Source organism: Pelodiscus sinensis, chromosome 19 (assembly GCF_049634645.1).
Source record: "Pelodiscus sinensis isolate JC-2024 chromosome 19, ASM4963464v1, whole genome shotgun sequence".
Lineage (NCBI taxonomy): Eukaryota > Metazoa > Chordata > Testudines > Trionychidae > Pelodiscus > Pelodiscus sinensis.
Window position 1 is genome coordinate 14,626,705 of NC_134729.1, and position 18,415 is coordinate 14,645,119.

At 53.1% G+C, this 18,415-nt stretch overlaps 1 protein-coding gene across 13 annotated transcripts; it reads right to left on the reverse strand.

The window, feature by feature from the left end:
* Positions 1 to 2,139: 2,139 nt before the first annotated feature.
* Positions 2,140 to 17,195, reverse strand: LOC102445290 (hepatic lectin-like). 13 transcript variants are annotated; one of them, XM_075902488.1, is made up of 9 exons: positions 17,011 to 17,178; positions 11,313 to 11,420; positions 10,060 to 10,134; positions 8,279 to 8,395; positions 6,530 to 6,604; positions 4,724 to 4,798; positions 4,073 to 4,224; positions 2,994 to 3,106; positions 2,140 to 2,737 (listed from the first exon to the last, which is right to left on the reverse strand). In XM_075902488.1, the coding sequence occupies exons 1-9, from the start codon at positions 17,051 to 17,053 to the stop codon at positions 2,602 to 2,604; spliced, it is 894 nt and encodes a 297-aa protein (XP_075758603.1). In that variant the 5' UTR covers positions 17,054 to 17,178; the 3' UTR covers positions 2,140 to 2,601. The 13 variants fall into 13 exon arrangements, with proteins under 13 accessions (XP_075758603.1, XP_075758605.1, XP_075758608.1 ...); XM_075902490.1 differs by having other exon boundaries at positions 8,279 to 8,353; positions 17,011 to 17,170; XM_075902493.1 differs by lacking the exon at positions 11,313 to 11,420 and having other exon boundaries at positions 17,011 to 17,195.
* Between the last annotated feature and the right edge of the window lie 1,220 nt (positions 17,196 to 18,415).

The window sequence follows — 18,415 nt, forward strand, 5'->3', positions numbered from 1 at the left end:
GCACGTCCCAGCCCCGTGCAAGCTGCTGGAGCGGCAGTGCAGGTCTGTGAAATGGGAAGGAGTGGGAGGGATGAGAATCATTTGTGATCACAACAAAGCCCATCAGGGCAGGGCGGCAGCAGCCCGGGGCCCAGGAGGATAAACGAGGCCTGAAGTTTGCAGCCTGGTCCTTTGCTTTTTCTAGTATGCAAGGGAGAAAGGACAGAACGTGCAGCAGCTCCATGCCGAGGACAATTTTCCCTTTAGAGCAGCGGTTTCCAAACGCGGGGTCGCGGAATGTCGGGCACTGGGCCGTGTTGCTGCAGGGGGATCAGGTGACCAGAGTGGGGCGGGGGGGGGGGCTATGGCAGCTCTGGGAGCACCCAGAGGGTTAGGGCTCTACGCACTGCCCCGAGCGCTAGCTCCGCACTCCCATGGGCTGGGAACCTGCTGCGGCTGCTTCTAGGCGCAGCAGGGTCGGCAGGGCCAGGAGAGGCAGGAAGCTGCCTTAGCCCCCCTGCTGCACCCCTGACCAGGAGCTGCTCAAGGTGAGCCCCTTCTGCCCCAGCCCTGACCCCCCCAAAGCCAGAGGCCCCATCCTCACCCCACACTCCAGTGAACTTATCTTGGGTCGCGGCATCAACAATTTTCTTCAACTGGGTCATGAGAGAAAAGTTTGAAGCCGCAGCTCTAGAGGCGGCGGCTGGGGGCTAAGGGCCCCTCTGGTGGCTGCCGTGTGTAACTCCAGCTGATTGTAAAGTCCACGAGGAGTCGATTTTGGATGGAAAATGGCTTTTGACAAAAGGAAATGATCTTCCCAGCTCTTGTACAGTGTTGGGGTGCAAGGGAGTCGGCGGGTTCTACATGGAGAGCATTTGGCTTGTTGGCTGAGAACCAGTTCTTAGGGGGCCGCCGTACCCCCCATTTTTTCCAAAAGACAAATGTTGACCACAATGAAGTTTTCCACAGGGAAATAATTTCCAGACTAGCTGCAGCTGAACCACTGTGTGCAGAGACGCATCTGTCCCCATCCCTTGCGGGACACTTCTCTGACCCCAACGCTTCCTCCCCCCACCACGCAGGGAGCATGAGAGGCACGTGAATGCCTAGAGAAAACAGCACCGGGGGGTGGGGGGGGAGAGTCCTCAGCCTTGTGCAGGGGGCTGGAACAATGTGTACGGGGGGGGGGGGCTGAGAGTCACTGAACCAAACTGTAAACCCCGTATAGAACGGAAACCCCTCCAAGCCAGTGGATGGGGGCAGAGGAGGGGGCAGTTCCAGCACTGATGGGGCTTGGAGTTAACAAATCCGCAGCAGCCAACTGAGCAGCAGATGCGGCTATTAGCTTTACAGTTGTAGGGCCCTGCCCCAGCCAGCCAGGGATCCATTACTCACTGCCCTCTGCCACTACACCTAGCTCTACAGGAGGAAAGAATCTCTCCCTAACCCCAGATCCCCTCCCACCATGCTCCGAGCTTGCAGAGATGGCTCCGGCCCGCCCGCTCCCAGTGACTGGGGCTGGCCCCCTGAGGGCAGGGAATCAGCCATGGGATAAATCTGTAATTGCTGTTAATGATCCTACTTTGGCTACTTTCCCCCGACTGCACCAAACTTTGCCCTGTGCTCTCAATATGCCACCTGCTAAAACGGGGAAGGCTCAGATCACAGATCTCACTGTGCCCTCTCGTGGTTTTCAGCGGACACTGCGCATTGTTCTCCTGTAGGCTTTCCAAGGGTATGTCTTCACAGCAGGGCTACAGTTGTATTAAGCGATGCAACTTCAGCTACGTCAATTGTGTCGCTTACGTCAAATTAGCTTAGTTCAGCTTTTGGCGCTGTCTGCACAGCAGGAAGTTGAAGGAAGAGCGCTCTTCCTCCGACCTCCCTCACTCCTCGTAAAATGAGAGTTATCAGGAGGCGGAGCAAGAAGTCCTCCAGCTCACCAGTATTTTGAAATAAAGACTCGTAGTGTAGACACAGACTATGTTATTTTGGAATAACGTCAAATATTCCGAAATAACACTGCCGGGTAGACATACCCAAGCAAGCAATCCACACGCGAGTGGCCCACAACTCTGGGGACGTTGCCCACGTGCCCAACCCCGGGAGGACGCCTGTCTGTTACAGTCAGAGCTGAGTGAAAAATGAAAACAGGTGCAATAGATTTGGAAAACGTTTGAATATTTTTGAAAACTTCATCACTTGTTTTCACTTTATCCACAAAATTAATTTTTACCCAAAATTTTGGCATCAAAATTTTCACGCTTTCCTCCTTTTTTCCCCTCATTTAGCATCACAGAGAGGAGGAGTCAAAGACCCAGAATGTTCTGACAATTCATTTGTAAAAGGTGGTTTTAAGAAAGCAACTTTTCCACACTCTTTGGCCAGCCCAGGTCTCCCGCTGTAGAAAGGCAGGCTTTTAGGGCGGGGCGTCCATTCTGGGTCCAGGAAGTGGACCCAAAGGTAAAGGGAATATCAATTAAGATCAGAGGAGGGGAGGAAAGTAACAAGATCTGTACGTTTATAGCCTCTCCCAGGAGGCAGCGCCGCCCGCTCTCTGCGCTGGCAGCAGGGCAGGTTCCGGACAGCGTGGCTGGGCGCTGGCTTTGGGCCGGTCTCTGCTCACAGAGGCACAGGCTTTTCACAGATGTAGTAGCACTCGTAGGTGCAATGCACATCGTTCCACTCCCCATAGGTCCAGACGTGCGCACAGTCCTCATTGTGGTTGCTGTCGCTGGGCTCCCCCTCTTTCCAGTACCTGCAGACAGAGGGGCAGAGCAGGCTCAGAGCCACACACAATGGGGACTTGAAGCCAGCGTTTCCGGGGGACACTCGGCTCAGCCCTTGGGTGGTGAGAGCAATCAGCCTTAGCCGCCACATAGCATTGGATCAGCACCCCAAGCTGCTCCCCATGGCCCAATGCGGCCCAGCTCCAAACCGTGGGGCTCTCCCAACAGACTCCAAGAGGCCATTTCCACTGAAGAAGGAAGAGCAATGACCAGGCCCACACTCACGTGAAGCCGGCTGTGGAGTCGCTCCCGTCGATCCATTTCCACTCCCCTTCTGCGTTCTGGTCTGAGAGGCCGATCCAGAAGCGCTTGTCACGGGTCCTGTACATGATAAAATTCTGCAGCCAGAAGGGGGAAGGGAGTGCAGGAAATAATTTCCTTTGCTAGGACTGTTATTTTCCTCTTCCTTTGCATTACAGCAGAAGCGGGGAGCTATGTCTGTTCTCTGGGTAACACACCCCACAGGGCAGTGCCACTGCATACACCCGGACAGGAACTGTAACAATGCCAGGGTCTCTCATAGAGCACAGAGCCTATGGCTGCTAACAGAGCTGCTCCCATAGCTCCAACAACAAAGAGTGGGCCCATGGCACTTTAGAGACTCACAAACAGATTAGATCATGAGCTTTCGTGGGTAAAATCCAGTTCCTCAAATAAGTTGAGTGGAAATTGCAGAATCCAGGGTATATATAACAGCAAAAGCAGTTACCTGTCAACTGTAGACCTGTGTTGATGACACTAATTGAGTCAGGCTGGATGTGACCCATTCATAGCTTTTGATGTGTAAATAAGAATATCAAAAGGGGGGGAAATTGCCTTTGTAGTGGGTTAACCAGCTGATGTCAAGTTATGCTTCAGAGGTGGTGATCTCACAGTCAATTCCCACTAGCCACCACAACAGAGCTATACGTGTGACGTTGGGAACCTGCAGAGATCTCCAGGGAACACGGCTGCTTTCCTGGGAGTGCTAAGGATTCGGGACTGGCAGAGGCACCCAGAGAGAAGGTAAGCCATGAGAAAGGAGTTCAGGGGTTTTCCATCCTGACTCTCTTTGGGTACGACTCCACTCTGGAGCTATTTCGAGATACCAGAAGTACTCTGAAATAGCTATTTTGCTTCTATTGAAACAGCCCATGATATCAAAGTAGATTTTGAAATAACGGGCAGCTTATTCCAACATCCTACTAAACCTCATTCCACGAGGGTTAAGGGGCATTTTGGAATGGCGAGTTATTTTGCGTAGCACAAATTGCGTAGCTTCTTTTGAACGAAGGGTGCTGTGTAGACGCACTCGTTGTCTTTACCTGCTTAGCGTGGCTGTTAATGATGGCCAGCTGTGCATGCTTCTCCTCACACAGCGCTTTCGCCGTCTGCCAAGATGTCACACGCAAGGAGAAGTAGTAGCATTTGCCACTGAAGTATTCCCATTCCCGGGCCTCAGGTCCGCATGGGAACACTGGAAAAGGAAGAGAGCAGGTGAACCAGAGACAGCAAGTGGGACAGATCTATCCTGCCTCTTGTGGCAATGACACCATGGCCCCCGCTCTGCAAGGATCCAGCTTCCTACAGACACAGCAGTTATCACTGGAACTGGCCAGTCATGGTACCATGCGGGGGGGGGGGGATTGCTTCTAACTAACAGAAGGAAGCTGGGCCCAGACCCCAACGCAAATAAAAGTTCAGAAGCTGGAACCCTGGGGCAGCACGAAGTGAGCAGGGGAAAGCAGAAGAGGCAGGAAAAGCCCCAAACTTGCTCCTAGGGACCTTCCAAGCAGGATCCTCAGCGCTGCAGACCGAGCAGATACCCTGCACTGTGACAGCTGTGGCCAGAAGGGGCGAGGGCAGAGCAGGGGCAAAGGGAAGAAGAGGCCCTGCAGGGAGGGCACAACAGAGGCAGAGCAAAGCAGGAGTCAGGGGCTGTGGGGAGGGGCCAGAGGGCAGTGCCCAATGCTTACGTTTGAACTCGTTGCTGGAACGATTCCATTTCAGCTCACTGCGCAGCTCGCTCAGCTGTGACGAGAGCACTGAAACTGACAGGCGAGGGAGAAGCCGTGTCAGGTTACCGTGCCCTGCTATCTGCGGGAATCGATTTGTTCTTGGGCTTCAACACTCTTTGCCCCATGCGCGACCCAGCCCTTGCACGTGCTAGAAAGGCCTCCCAAGCCCACTCCTGGGGAAAGCCGACCAGGCCCCCACAGCCATGCCCAGGGCAAGGCAATCTGGGCACCTTAATGAACTCATTCATCCCGGTTTCCAACCTGGAATAGGGAGCAGGATTTAAAGGGTTTGTGGGAAATAAAAAGCACTTTGGGATCTATCCTGCCATGGGCTAATCCTGCTGGGCACCAGAAACTCCAAGCAGCTGACCTGAGCCAAAGGCACCAAGGGAGAAAGGGGAGGGCGGGGTTGCAAAGGCTGCAGAGGCTATTTCCAAGCGTTGCCCCCAGCATGGGTGTTGGTGCACTAGGACAGCTCTGTTCTGCCTGCCCTGGTACGAAAGGTGACTAGAGAGTTGTACGACATCGGTGCAAAAATCCAGGCCTGGGAAAGCCCTGCCATGCAGTTCTGAGGATCCGCCCGGCTCTGGGGTTATGGCCACGTTCCTCAGGACCAAGGAGGCCGGGCTGGTGAGTGCTGATGTAGTAACCCTCTTTCTAGTGCTCAGCACGGCAGCTACCTCAGACCAGCCCCAGCACCAAGACCTCGGCATGAGGCAGTAAAAGGGCTGAACAGGTCGGGTGTAATTTATCACCCCCCTTTGAGCCAGGCTTTCAGGTGCCTGATGGATCCAGACGATCAATCAAGCACAATGCTAGAGCTTCACACCTTCAAAGGGCCCCTCCTGCTAGAGAGGCAGATGAAGGCAGGGCCTTGCTACCGAGGCCAGCAGGCACTCAGATCCGGGTTCTATCCCAGCGCTACCCCAGGCCTGCGGTGGGGCCTGGACAGAACGTGCTTCCCCACCCTGTGCCCGCTCCCCCTCCCACTCTGCATCCACTTAGCCAGAGAGTCCTACACGACAGGGGCTGGCTCGCCCTCTGTCCATGCAGCACCCAGCACGATGGGAATCTCAGACGGGCTCTTTGCTGCTGCTAAGACAAAGAACAAGAACGTGGGGAGTCAGTATCAGGGCTTGAGCTCAGGACTTGTGAGCACCCAGCCCCCATGTCTCCCAAGATGTCACACGCAAGGAGAAGTAGTAGCATTTGCCACTGAAGTATTCCCATTCCCGGGCCTCTGATCCGCATGGGAACACTGGAAAAGGAAGAGAGCAGGTGAACCAGAGACAGCAAGTGGGACAGATCTATCCTGCCTCTTGTGGCAATGACACCATGGCCCCCGCTCTGCAAGGATCCAGCTTCCTACAGACACAGCAGTTACCACTGGAACTGGCCAGTCATGGTACCATGCGGGGGGGGGGGGGGGGGAGATTGCTTCTAACTAACAGAAGGAAGCTGGGCCCAGACCCCAACGCAAATAAAAGTTCAGAAGCTGGAACCCTGGGGCAGCACGAAGTGAGCAGGGGAAAGCAGAAGAGGCAGGAAAAGCCCCAAAGTTGCTCCTAGGGACCTTCCAAGCAGGATCCTCAGCGCTGCAGACCGAGCAGATACCCTGCACTGTGACAGCTGTGGCCAGAAGGGGCGAGGGCAGAGCAGGGGCAAAGGGAAGAAGAGGCCCTGCAGGGAGGGCACAACAGAGGCAGAGCAAAGCAGGAGTCAGGGGCTGTGGGGAGGGGCCAGAGGGCAGTGCCCAATGCTTACGTTTGAACTCGTTGCTGGAATGATTCTGTTTCAGCTCACTGCGCTGCTCGCTCAGCTGTGACGAGAGCACTGAAACTGACAGGCGAGGGAGAAGCCGTGTCAGGTTACCGTGCCCTGCTATCTGCGGGAATCGATTTGTTCTTGGGCTTCAACACTCTTTGCCCCATGAACGCCCCAGCCCTTGCATGTGCTAGAAAGGCCTCCCAAGCCCACTCCTGGGGAAAGCCGACCAGGCCCCCACAGCCACACCCAGGGAAAGGCAAGGCAGTTTCCAACCTGGAATAGGGAGCAGGATTTAAAGGGTTTGTGGGAAACAAAAAGCACTTTGGGATCCATCCTGCCATGGGCTAATCCTGCTGGGCACCAGAAACTCCAAGCAGCTGACCTGAGCCAAAGGCACCAAGGGAGAAAGGGGAGGGCGGGGTTGCAAAGGCTGCAGAGGCTATTTCCAAGCGTTGCCCCCAGCATGGGTGTTGGTGCACTAGGACAGCTCTGTTCTGCCTGCCCTGGTACGAAAGGTGACTAGAGAGTTGTACGACATCGGTGCAAAAATCCAGGCCTGGGAAAGCCCTGCCATGCAGTTGAGGATCCGCCCGGCTCTGGGGTTATGGCCACGTTCCTCAGGACCAAGGAGGCCGGGCTGGTGAGTGCTGATGTAGTAACCCTCTTTCTAGTGCTCAGCACGGCAGCTACCTCAGACCAGCCCCAGCACCAAGACCTCGGCATGAGGCAGTAAAAGGGCTGAACAGGTCGGGTGTAATTTATCACCCCCCTTTGAGCCAGGCTTTCAGGTGCCTGATGGATCCAGACGATCAATCAAGCACAATGCTAGAGCTTCACACCTTCAAAGGGCCCCTCCTGCTAGAGAGGCAGATGAAGGCAGGGCCTTGCTACCGAGGCCAGCAGGCACTCAGATCCGGGTTCTATCCCAGCACTACCCCAGGCCTGCGGTGGAGCCTGGACAGAACGTGCTTCCCCAACCTGTGCCCGCTCCCCCTCCCACTCTGCGTCCACTTAGCCAGAGAGTCCTACAAGACAGGGGCTGGCTCGCCCTCTGTCCATGCAGCACCCAGCACGATTGAATCTCAGACGGGCTCTTTGCTGCTGCTAAGACAAAGAACAAGAACGTGGGGAGTCAGTATCAGGGCTTGAGCTCAGGACTTGTGAGCACCCAGCCCCCATGTCTCCCAAGATGTCACACGCAAGGAGAAGTAGTAGCATTTGCCACTGAAGTATTCCCATTCCCGGGCCTCTGATCCGCATGGGAACACTGGAAAAGGAAGAGAGCAGGTGAACCAGAGACAGCAAGTGGGACAGATCTATCCTGCCTCTTGTGGCAATGACACCATGGCCCCCGCTCTGCAAGGATCCAGCTTCCTACAGACACAGCAGTTATCACTGGAACTGGCCAGTCATGGTACCATGCGGGGGGGGGGATTGCTTCTAACTAACAGAAGGAAGCTGGGCCCAGACCCCAACGCAAATAAAAGTTCAGAAGCTGGAACCCTGGGGCAGCATGAAGTGAGCAGGGGAAAGCCCCAAAGTTGCTCCTAGGGACCTTCCAAGCAGGATCCTCAGCGCTGCAGACCGAGCAGATACCCTGCACTGTGACAGCTGTGGCCAGAAGGGGCGAGGGCAGAGCAGGGGCAAAGGGAAGAAGAGGCCCTGCAGGGAGGGCACAACAGAGGCAGAGCAAAGCAGGAGTCAGGGGCTGTGGGGAGGGGCCAGAGGGCAGTGCCCAATGCTTACGTTTGAACTCGTTGCTGGAATGATTCTGTTTCAGCTCACTGCGCAGCTCGCTCAGCTGTGACGAGAGCACTGAAACTGACAGCCGAGGGAGAAGCCATGTCAGGTTACCGTACCCTGCTATCTGCGGGAATCGATTTGTTCTTGGGCTTCAACACTCTTTGCCCCATGAGCGCCCCAGCCCTTGCATGTGCTAGAAAGGCCTCCCAAGCCCACTCCTGGGGAAAGCCGACCAGGCCCCCACAGCCACACCCAGGGAAAGGAAAGGCAGTTTCCAACCTGGAATAGGGAGCAGGATTTAAAGGGTTTGTGGGAAACAAAAAGCACTTTGGGATCCATCCTGCCATGGGCTAATCCTGCTGGGCACCAGAAACTCCAAGCAGCTGACCTGAGCCAAAGGCACCAAGGGAGAAAGGGGAGGGCGGGGTTGCAAAGGCTGCAGAGGCTATTTCCAAGCGTTGCCCCCAGCATGGGTGTTGGTGCACTAGGACAGCTCTGTTCTGCCTGCCCTGGTACGAAAGGTGACTAGAGAGTTGTACGACATCGGTGCAAAAATCCAGGCCTGGGAAAGCCCTGCCATGCAGTTCTGAGGATCCGCCCGGCTCTGGGGTTATGGCCACGTTCCTCAGGACCAAGGAGGCCGGGCTGGTGAGTGCTGATGTAGTAACCCTCTTTCTAGTGCTCAGCACGGCAGCTACCTCAGACCAGCCCCAGCACCAAGACCTCGGCATGAGGCAGTAAAAGGGCTGAACAGGTCGGGTGTAATTTATCACCCCCCTTTGAGCCAGGCTTTCAGGTGCCTGATGGATCCAGACGATCAATCAAGCACAATGCTAGAGCTTCACACCTTCAAAGGGCCCCTCCTGCTAGAGAGGCAGATGAAGGCAGGGCCTTGCTACCGAGGCCAGCAGGCACTCAGATCCGGGTTCTATCCCAGCGCTACCCCAGGCCTGCGGTGGGGCCTGGACAGAACGTGCTTCCCCACCCTGTGCCCGCTCCCCCTCCCACTCTGCATCCACTTAGCCAGAGAGTCCTACACGACAGGGGCTGGCTCGCCCTCTGTCCATGCAGCACCCAGCACGATGGGAATCTCAGACGGGCTCTTTGCTGCTGCTAAGACAAAGAACAAGAACGTGGGGAGTCAGTATCAGGACTTGAGCTCAGGACTTGTGAGCACCCAGCCCCCATGTCTCCCAAGATGTCACACGCAAGGAGAAGTAGTAGCATTTGCCACTGAAGTATTCCCATTCCCGGGCCTCTGATCCGCATGGGAACACTGGAAAAGGAAGAGAGCAGGTGAACCAGAGACAGCAAGTGGGACAGATCTATCCTGCCTCTTGTGGCAATGACACCATGGCCCCCGCTCTGCAAGGATCCAGCTTCCTACAGACACAGCAGTTATCACTGGAACTGGCCAGTCATGGTACCATGCGGGGGGGGGGGGGGGGGGGAGATTGCTTCTAACTAACAGAAGGAAGCTGGGCCCAGACCCCAACGCAAATAAAAGTTCAGAAGCTGGAACCCTGGGGCAGCACGAAGTGAGCAGGGGAAAGCAGAAGAGGCAGGAAAAGCCCCAAAGTTGCTCCTAGGGACCTTCCAAGCAGGATCCTCAGCGCTGCAGACCGAGCAGATACCCTGCACTGTGACAGCTGTGGCCAGAAGGGGCGAGGGCAGAGCAGGGGCAAAGGGAAGAAGAGGCCCTGCAGGGAGGGCACAACAGAGGCAGAGCAAAGCAGGAGTCAGGGGCTGTGGGGAGGGGCCAGAGGGCAGTGCCCAGTGCTTACGTTTGAACTCGTTGCTGGAATGATTCTGTTTCAGCTCACTGCGCTGCTCGCTCAGCTGTGACGAGAGCACTGAAACTGACAGGCGAGGGAGAAGCCGTGTCAGGTTACCGTGCCCTGCTATCTGCGGGAATCGATTTGTTCTTGGGCTTCAACACTCTTTGCCCCATGCGCGACCCAGCCCTTGCACGTGCTAGAAAGGCCTCCCAAGCCCACTCCTGGGGAAAGCCGACCAGGCCCCCACAGCCACACCCAGGGAAAGGCAAGGCGGTTTCCAACCTGGAATAGGGAGCAGGATTTAAAGGGTTTGTGGGAAATAAAAAGCACTTTGGGATCCATCCTGCCATGGGCTAATCCTGCTGGGCACCAGAAACTCCAAGCAGCTGACCTGAGCCAAAGGCACCAAGGGAGAAAGGGGAGGGCGGGGTTGCAAAGGCTGCAGAGGCTATTTCCAAGCGTTGCCCCCAGCATGGGTGTTGGTGCACTAGGACAGCTCTGTTCTGCCTGCCCTGGTACGAAAGGTGACTAGAGAGTTGTACGACATCGGTGCAAAAATCCAGGCCTGGGAAAGCCCTGCCATGCAGTTCTGAGGATCCGCCCGGCTCTGGGGTTATGGCCACGTTCCTCAGGACCAAGGAGGCCGGGCTGGTGAGTGCTGATGTAGTAACCCTCTTTCTAGTGCTCAGCACGGCAGCTACCTCAGACCAGCCCCAGCACCAAGACCTCGGCATGAGGCAGTAAAAGGGCTGAACAGGTCGGGTGTAATTTATCACCCCCCTTTGAGCCAGGCTTTCAGGTGCCTGATGGATCCAGACGATCAATCAAGCACAATGCTAGAGCTTCACAGGGCCCTTCAAAGGGCCCCTCCTGCTAGAGAGGCAGATGAAGGCAGGGCCTTGCTACCGAGGCCAGCAGGCACTCAGATCCGGGTTCTATCCCAGCGCTACCCCAGGCCTGCGGTGGGGCCTGGACAGAACGTGCTTCCCCACCCTCTGCCCGCTCCCCCTCCCACTCTGCGTCCACTTAGCCAGAGAGTCCTACACGACAGGGGCTGGCTCGCCCTCTGTCCATGCAGCACCCAGCACGATTGAATCTCAGACGGGCTCTTTGCTGCTGCTAAGACAAAGAACAAGAACGTGGGGAGTCAGTATCAGGGCTTGAGCTCAGGACTTGTGAGCACCCAGTCCCCATGTCTCCCTGAGTTCCCAACTCCCCCCCTCAGTAATAGCGTGAAACAGTTCAGCTCCCGAAGGCACCTCTGGAGAGCGACACCACGAACAGGATGATGATCAGCAGATAAGACAGTGCCAGCAGCACGTAGACTGTGAGGGAAGACCTCAGCCTCTGCTGGGGGAAGTGCCTGTCTTTAAACCAGAAGAAACAAAGTGTGAGAGTCATGTCTTGCCACGTTTGGCAGCTACTCTGGTGCCACATTCCAGGAAGGGTCCATTTTTGGTTTGTAAAGGAGGGTTAATAAATGATTAGCTCCAAATCAGAATGTTAATTGCTTGGTGTAGAGGTCTATAGCTAGGGCCCTACCAAATTCAGTCGATATCGGTCAATCTCATTGTCAGGAGATTTTAAAAATGATAAATGTCACGATTTCAACTATTTCAATCTGAAATTTCACCATGTGGTAGTTGTAGGGGTCCTAACCCACACAGGAGTTATGCGAGGTCACAAGGATATTGGGGGCAAAAGTTGCAGCATTGGTACCTTACTTCTGCACTACTGTTGGTGGAGGCGCTGCCTTCAGAGCTGGGCAGCTGGGGAAGTGCAGCTGCTGGCTGGGGGCCCGGCTGTGAAGGCAGAGGTACTGCCAACAGCAGCACAGAAGTAAGGGTGACATGGGTACAGTATTGCACCATTACTTCTGCTGCTGGCTGGGGGCCCGGCTGTGAAGGCAGAGGTACTGCCAACAGCAGCACAGAAGTAAGGGTGACATGGGTACAGTATTGCACCATTACTTCTGCTGCTGGCTGGGGGCCCGGCTGTGAAGGCAGAGGTACTGCCAACAGCAGCACAGAAGTAAGGGTGACATGGGTACAGTATTGCACCATTACTTCTGCTGCTGGCAGGGCGCTGCCTTCCGAGCTGGGTGCCCAGTCGACATTACAACCACCACTCTCCAGCTGCCCAGCTCTGAAGGCAGCACAGAAGAAAGGGTGGCAACATCCTGACCTCCTAAAACAACCTTGCAATCCCCCTGCAACTCCCATTTGAGTCAGGACCCCCAATATGAGCAAGGCTGCTCTCCCCTGTGAAATCTGTCTAGGACAGGGTAAAAGCACACAGAAGGCCTGTAGGACTAGGGCTACATCTAGACTAAAAAGTTAGGTTGGAAAAAGGTTTGCAATTTGCGTATCTTCTTCCGCTTCTCTGGCGAAAGAGGCTTTTCCAAAATTTGGTGCGTTTACACAGCACCACATTTCAGAGAAACCTGCTCTTTCGAGCCATCCCGTCTTCCTCATAAAACGAGGTTTACAGGGAGGGTGAAAGAGCGCGTCTGCTTTTCCAAAACAGTGGATGTGTTCTTTGGACCTATGGTATCCCGGAACAGCAATGGAATCTAGACATAGCCTAGAGCCCAGTGTGCTAGGCACCGTATGTTATTTTTGGGTGTGTTATGGTGCTGCCTAGGAACAGGGGCGGCCTTAGACTAGCTGCCCGCAACTGGCGCCCTAGGAGAACCCTGCAATCGGCGTCCCCCCTCCAAACCCCTCAACGATATTGCACTATTTGGCACCCCATTTAACTTGGCACCCTAGGCAACCGCCTAGTTCTCCTATACAGACGGGCCGCCCCTGCCTAGGAACTCACTCCATTATGCATCAGGGCCCCATTGCAAACACAGAACACCCAGGCGTCCCGGGGCACCTTACAGACCCACAGATTTATTTTGTGGGGAAAAGCCATTTTGTCAGATGCAACCCAAACGGTCACGCTCGTGGCTTTTACCCATGAAAGCTGATGCCCAAATAAATCTGTTAGTCTCTGCTACCACCTTATTTATTTGGAAATAAGCTTATTCCTCTTCACAAGCAGGAGTTGTTATTTCAAAAGAACAGGCCCTTTTATTTCGAAATAACGGGCTTGGCAGGGTGGATGCTCTGCTTGTTATTTCAAAATAACTTCCTAGTGTCGACGAGGGCTGAGACTAAACGCAGAACAGAGACAAGCCCCCAAAAGCTCGCAAGCTCCTAACCATGCATGAGACATACCGCTCAGTGGTGGTAATCATGATACAAGAGAGGGGGACCCCGGCTCCATCTAGCTGAGGAAATGGGTTGTGCCCCCAAACGTTCAGATTATCTACCCTTTTGGCTAGGCTAAGGTGCTGCAGGACCATTCATTGGTTTTCATGGTTTTCAGTCCCAGACTAACCCGGCTACCCCTCTGAGACTTTTGAACAAGGGAAGGGTTTACGCTTCCGCCCATACTGTATAAAGTGACCAAGTATCAAGCGTCAGAGCTGTGTTGAGCATCTGCCCGCTAGAGGGTTATTTTCCTCATCATTCACTGAGGCTTAACTAACATTCCAAATTCACCCCCGGGACGCTAAGTCCGGGTCCCAAACTTTCGAGAGTGGCTGCACATTCTGGGTGTCGTGCCGCGGTTGAGACAACTTAAGGGGAGGGGCCTCCAGTTTTCAGAGAATGCCGAGTGTCTATCCTCTCAACAGCCCAGCTCCTCTGAAGCATCCTGGGTTGGACACGGATGCTCTTTTCAGAACACCAGGGCTCACGAGTCTCAAGTCAAAGCAGTGACATCTCTGATGTGGGAGAAAGGTCCCCTCCTTCTCTCATCCGCCAACATAAGAACATAAGAACATAAGAACGGCCGTACTGGGTCAGACCAAAGGTCCATCTAGCCCAGTATCCTGTCTGCCGACAGTGGCCAGCACCAGGTACCCCAGAGAGGGTTGACCGAAGACAATGATCAAGCGATTTGTCTCCTGCCATCCCTCTCCAGCCTCTGACAAACAGAGGCCAAGGACACCATTTTATCCCCTGGCTAATAGCCTTTTATGGACCTAACCTCCATGAATTTATCCAGCTTCTCTTTAAACTCTATTATAGTCCTAGCCTTCACCGCCTCCTCTGGCAAGGAGTTCCACAGGTTGACAACACGCTGTGTGAAGAAGAACTTCCTTTTATTAGTTTTAAACCTGCTGCCCATTAATTTCATTTGGTGTCCTGTAGTTCTTCTATTATGGGAACTAATAAATAACTTTTCTTTATCAGCCCTCTCCACACCACTCATGATTTTATAGACCTCTATCATATCCCCCCTCAGTCTCCTCTTTTCTAAACTGAAAAGTCCCAGTCTCTTTAGCCTCTCCTCATATGGGACCCGTTCCAAACCCCTAATCATTTTAGTTGCCCTTTTCTGAACCCTTTCCAAGGCCAAAATATCTTTTTTGAGGTGAGGAGACCACAGCTGTACACAGTATTCAAGATGTGGGCGTACCATAGTTTTATATAGGGGCAGCAAGATGTTCTGGGTCTTATTTTCTATCCCTTTCCTAATAATTCCTAGCATCCTATTTGTCTTTTTGACCGCCACTGCACACTGTGTGGAAGTTTTCAGAGAACTGTCCACGATAACTCCAAGATCTCTTTCCTGATTTGTTGTAGCCAAATTAGCCCCCATCATACTGTACGTATAGTTGGGGTTATTTTTCCCGATGTGCATTACTTTACACTTATCCACATTAAATTTCATTTGCCATTTTGTTGCCCAATCACTCAGTTTGGTGAGATCTTCTTGGAGTCCCTCACAGTCTGCTTCTGTCTTGACTATCCTAAACAGTTTGGTATCATCTGCAAACTTTACTACCTCACTGCTTACCCCTTTCTCCAGATCATTTATGAATAAGTTGAAAAGGATTGGTCCCAGGACTGACCCTTGGGGTACACCACTAGTTACCCCTCTCCAATCCAATTTACCATTTATTCCTACCCTTTGTTTCCTGTCTTTTAGCCAGTTCTCAATCCAAGAAAGGACCTTCCCTCTTATCCCATGGCCATGTAATTTACACAAGAGCCTTTGGTGAGGGACCTTGTCAAAGGCTTTCTGAAAATCCAAGTATACTATATCTACTGGATCCCCCTTGTCCGCATGTTTGTTAACCCCTTCAAAGAACTCTAAGGGTATGTCTACACTACCCTCCTAGTTCGAACTAGGAGGGTAATGTAGGCATACCGCACTTGCAAATGAGGTGTACCGGTAGTTTGGAATAGGAACCCTAGTCCGAACTACCTAGTTCGAGCCCCGTGTAGCCGCGCTACACGGGGTTCGAACAAGCGGGGATTTAAAAATGGCGGCTCCCCGCTTATGCAAATGAAGCCCGGGAAATTCAAATCCCGGGCTTCATTTGCAAGTGCAGTATGCCTACATTACCCCGCTAGTTCGAACTAGGAGGGTAGTGTAGACATACCCTAATAGATTAGTAAGACAGGATTTCCCTTTACAGAAACCATGTTGACTTTTTTCCAACAAATTATGTTCTTCTACATGATTCACAATTTTATTCTTTACTATTGTTTCGACTAATTTGCCCGGTACTGAAGTTAGACTTACTGGTCTGTAATTGCCAGGATCGCCTCCAGAGCCCTTTTTAAATATTGGTGTCACGTTGGCTACCTTCCAGTCATTAGGTACGGAAGCCGATTTAAAGGATAGGTTACAAACCACAGATAATAGCTCAGCAATTTCCCATTTAAGTTCTTTTAGAACCCTTGGATGAATGCCATCCGGTCCCGGAGATTTGTTAACATTAAGTTTTTCTATTTGTTCCAAAACCTCCTCTAATGACACTTTAATCCTTGACAGTTCCTCAGATTCATCACCCACAAAGGACGGCGCAGATTCAGGAAACATCAAACTATTTCCAATAGCAGCCAGTGCCAGACGCTGCATCAGAAGGAAGGTACAGACCAGGGCAATTATCAAGTGATCTACCCCATCCCAGCCCCAGCATCTGGCAGTCAGAGGGTTAGAGACACCCAGAGCATAGGGGCCGTCTCCCATCCACCTCGGGAGGGTGCCGAGGGAGACTGTGGAATCTCTGTCACTGGAGATATTGAAGAGCAGATTAGACAACCACTTGTCAGGGATGGTCAGACAGGACTTGGTCCTGTGGTGAGGGCAGGGGACTGGACTTGACTTGACTTGACCTCTGGTCCCTGCCAGTTCTAGTACAGCTGGTCCCCGAGTTGCGAATGGTCAAGTTATGACCAAAGCTCCCATGGAGCGGTCAGAAAGGTGGTCCCCGAGTTACGAACGCGACCCGCATTTATGAACAGCGCGGTCGCTACGTAACTCAACGGGGTCCAAGTCGTGAACAGATCGAGTTACGGCCAAGTGTTTGGTCCGTAACTCGGAGAGAGGCTGTATTCTACGACTCCTAATGGTTTCCAACATTGTTAGCTTATTTGACTAATGCTGCACATTTTGAGCAGATGTTTTCAGAAAAATACCCACAGTGACACCAAGATCTCCCTCCTGAACAGAAAGAGCTAATCTAGACCTCATCATTTTGTATGGGCAGCCAGGGTTCTGTTCTGCAACGTGCGTCGCTTTGCACTTACCAACATTGAAGGTCATTTGCCATTTTCCTGCCCAGTCAGCCAATTTTGGGAGATCCTGTCATTCTTCCCAGACAGCTTTGGCCCCATCAAGTTTGAGGAATTTTGTATCCTCTGCAGATTTTGCCACCTATTCACCTCCTTTTCCAGAGCACCAGTCCCAGTACAGAACCCTGGGAACCCTACTATTTACCCCTCTCCACTGAAAACTGACCATTTATTCCTACCTTTTATTTCCTGTCTCTTAACCCATTACTGATCCACAAGAGGCCCTTTTTATCCCATGACCAGTCCCCCCCCCCAGCTGGGCCAGAGACCTGTTTCCCTCTTTCCTCAACTATCGGACGGACGGGAGAGAGCTTACCCTTAAACATGCGCAGCTCGTCTTGAAGCCTTTCCATGTCCATGCTGGGAGACGATGCCTGAGGCAGAGGAGGCTTTCGGTGGCCCTAGAACATGGGCAAGTGGAGCCCTGCTCACCGGACTGTCCAGAATAGAGAATTAACAATTCCGCTAGGAATGTTAAATCCAAAGGTTAATGTTTAACCTGCTGTGCTCGCACCATGTCCCAAGCAATTTGCCCTCCTGCCCCGGCCACTCGGATTGCTGCCACTGATCCCGATATCTCCTCTGCTCAAACAAACTAAAAGGTCTTGGCTGGCCAGTCTGCTCACCCCTTCTATTCCAAATTCTCTTGGGCTGATTTCAAATTGGGCAAGAGCAACTCTGGGAGGTGCATGGTTCCTGAAGCTGCAGCTGCCTTCCTGCAGGTGAGAAAAAACCAGCACGATCACATCAGTAGGCTTTGGAGACCAACAGCTTAGGACCTTTCTGGACGAAAATGGCAGCCCTTTGCTCAGCAGTCATTAAGCACTCGCAGAGTTGTTCCACGCGGACCAGGGGCTGTCCCAATGGCCATGATCACACAAGAAGATAAAACGGAGTCATTTTCAAATCACTGATAGAATGGATGCACAAATGGCAGTTAGGTGCCTAAATGCTTTGCACAGGCAGGAGGAGGAGTTATTTGTCCGACCTACCACTTGTACCTTTAATTCTCTCTCTACTTGAGAGGTTTGTTTGAATTCTTCCATGTTTTCCTGTGCTGTATCTCACTGTACAACGTAACTGTGTCCAGCTAAGTCACAATTCAGCTACTCAAAGTTTGACATTAACGTTGCTGTCCAGATGCAATTACCGAAGTAATGTTCATTAGCATTCGGCTTTATTGGAGCCAGTAGTCATTCTGTGGTAGCAGCCAGAGCTCCAATCTCAAACGGGTCCTGTTCTGTGCAAGGCGATGTACAGAAAGGCCTTGCCTCCCAGCTCCATTCTAACCCGACCAGGCACACAAAGGCTGGGAGGGGAGCTGCTGTGCCCAAAATCATACGACAATCACAGAGACAACACAGTCCTGGCAAGTTGCCTGCACAGCAATAAGACGCCTGTGATACCGATTCCATTAATGCAGCTGAAAGGTCGGCTTGTTTTCTATCCCAAGGGACCCATGGAACATGCATGTGCTAAGCATGGAGTGGCACGGGAACAGCAATTCTGCGTTTCATGTACTGCCTCAGCTCAGAAATTGGCAAGAGGGGACTTACAAACATGACACTGCTTAGCGCAGTGTGCCTGGGCAGACTGGCAAACATCCCCGTGCAAACCACTGCAGAGAACACATTCCAGCAGGGGCTGGGACACTGCTGCTAGGGGGGTGCTGAGGGCCACCCAACCTTGCACAGAATGGAAACCCCTGCAAGCTGGGCAGG

What these genes read in the sequence shown, in the direction of transcription:
- LOC102445290 (XM_075902488.1), bottom strand. Translation starts at nt 17,053, where the DNA reads ATGGACATGGAAAGGCTTCAAGACGAGCTGCGCATGTTTAAGG. An exon ending in CGAGCTGCGCATGTTTAAGG is followed by an intron (nt 11,421 to 17,010) that starts GTAAGCTCTCTC and finishes TCTGGTTTAAAG; the next exon opens with ACAGGCACTTCCCCCAGCAG. An exon ending in TTCCAGCAACGAGTTCAAAC is followed by an intron (nt 4,799 to 6,529) that starts GTAAGCATTGGG and finishes CTCGCCTGTCAG; the next exon opens with TTTCAGTGCTCTCGTCACAG.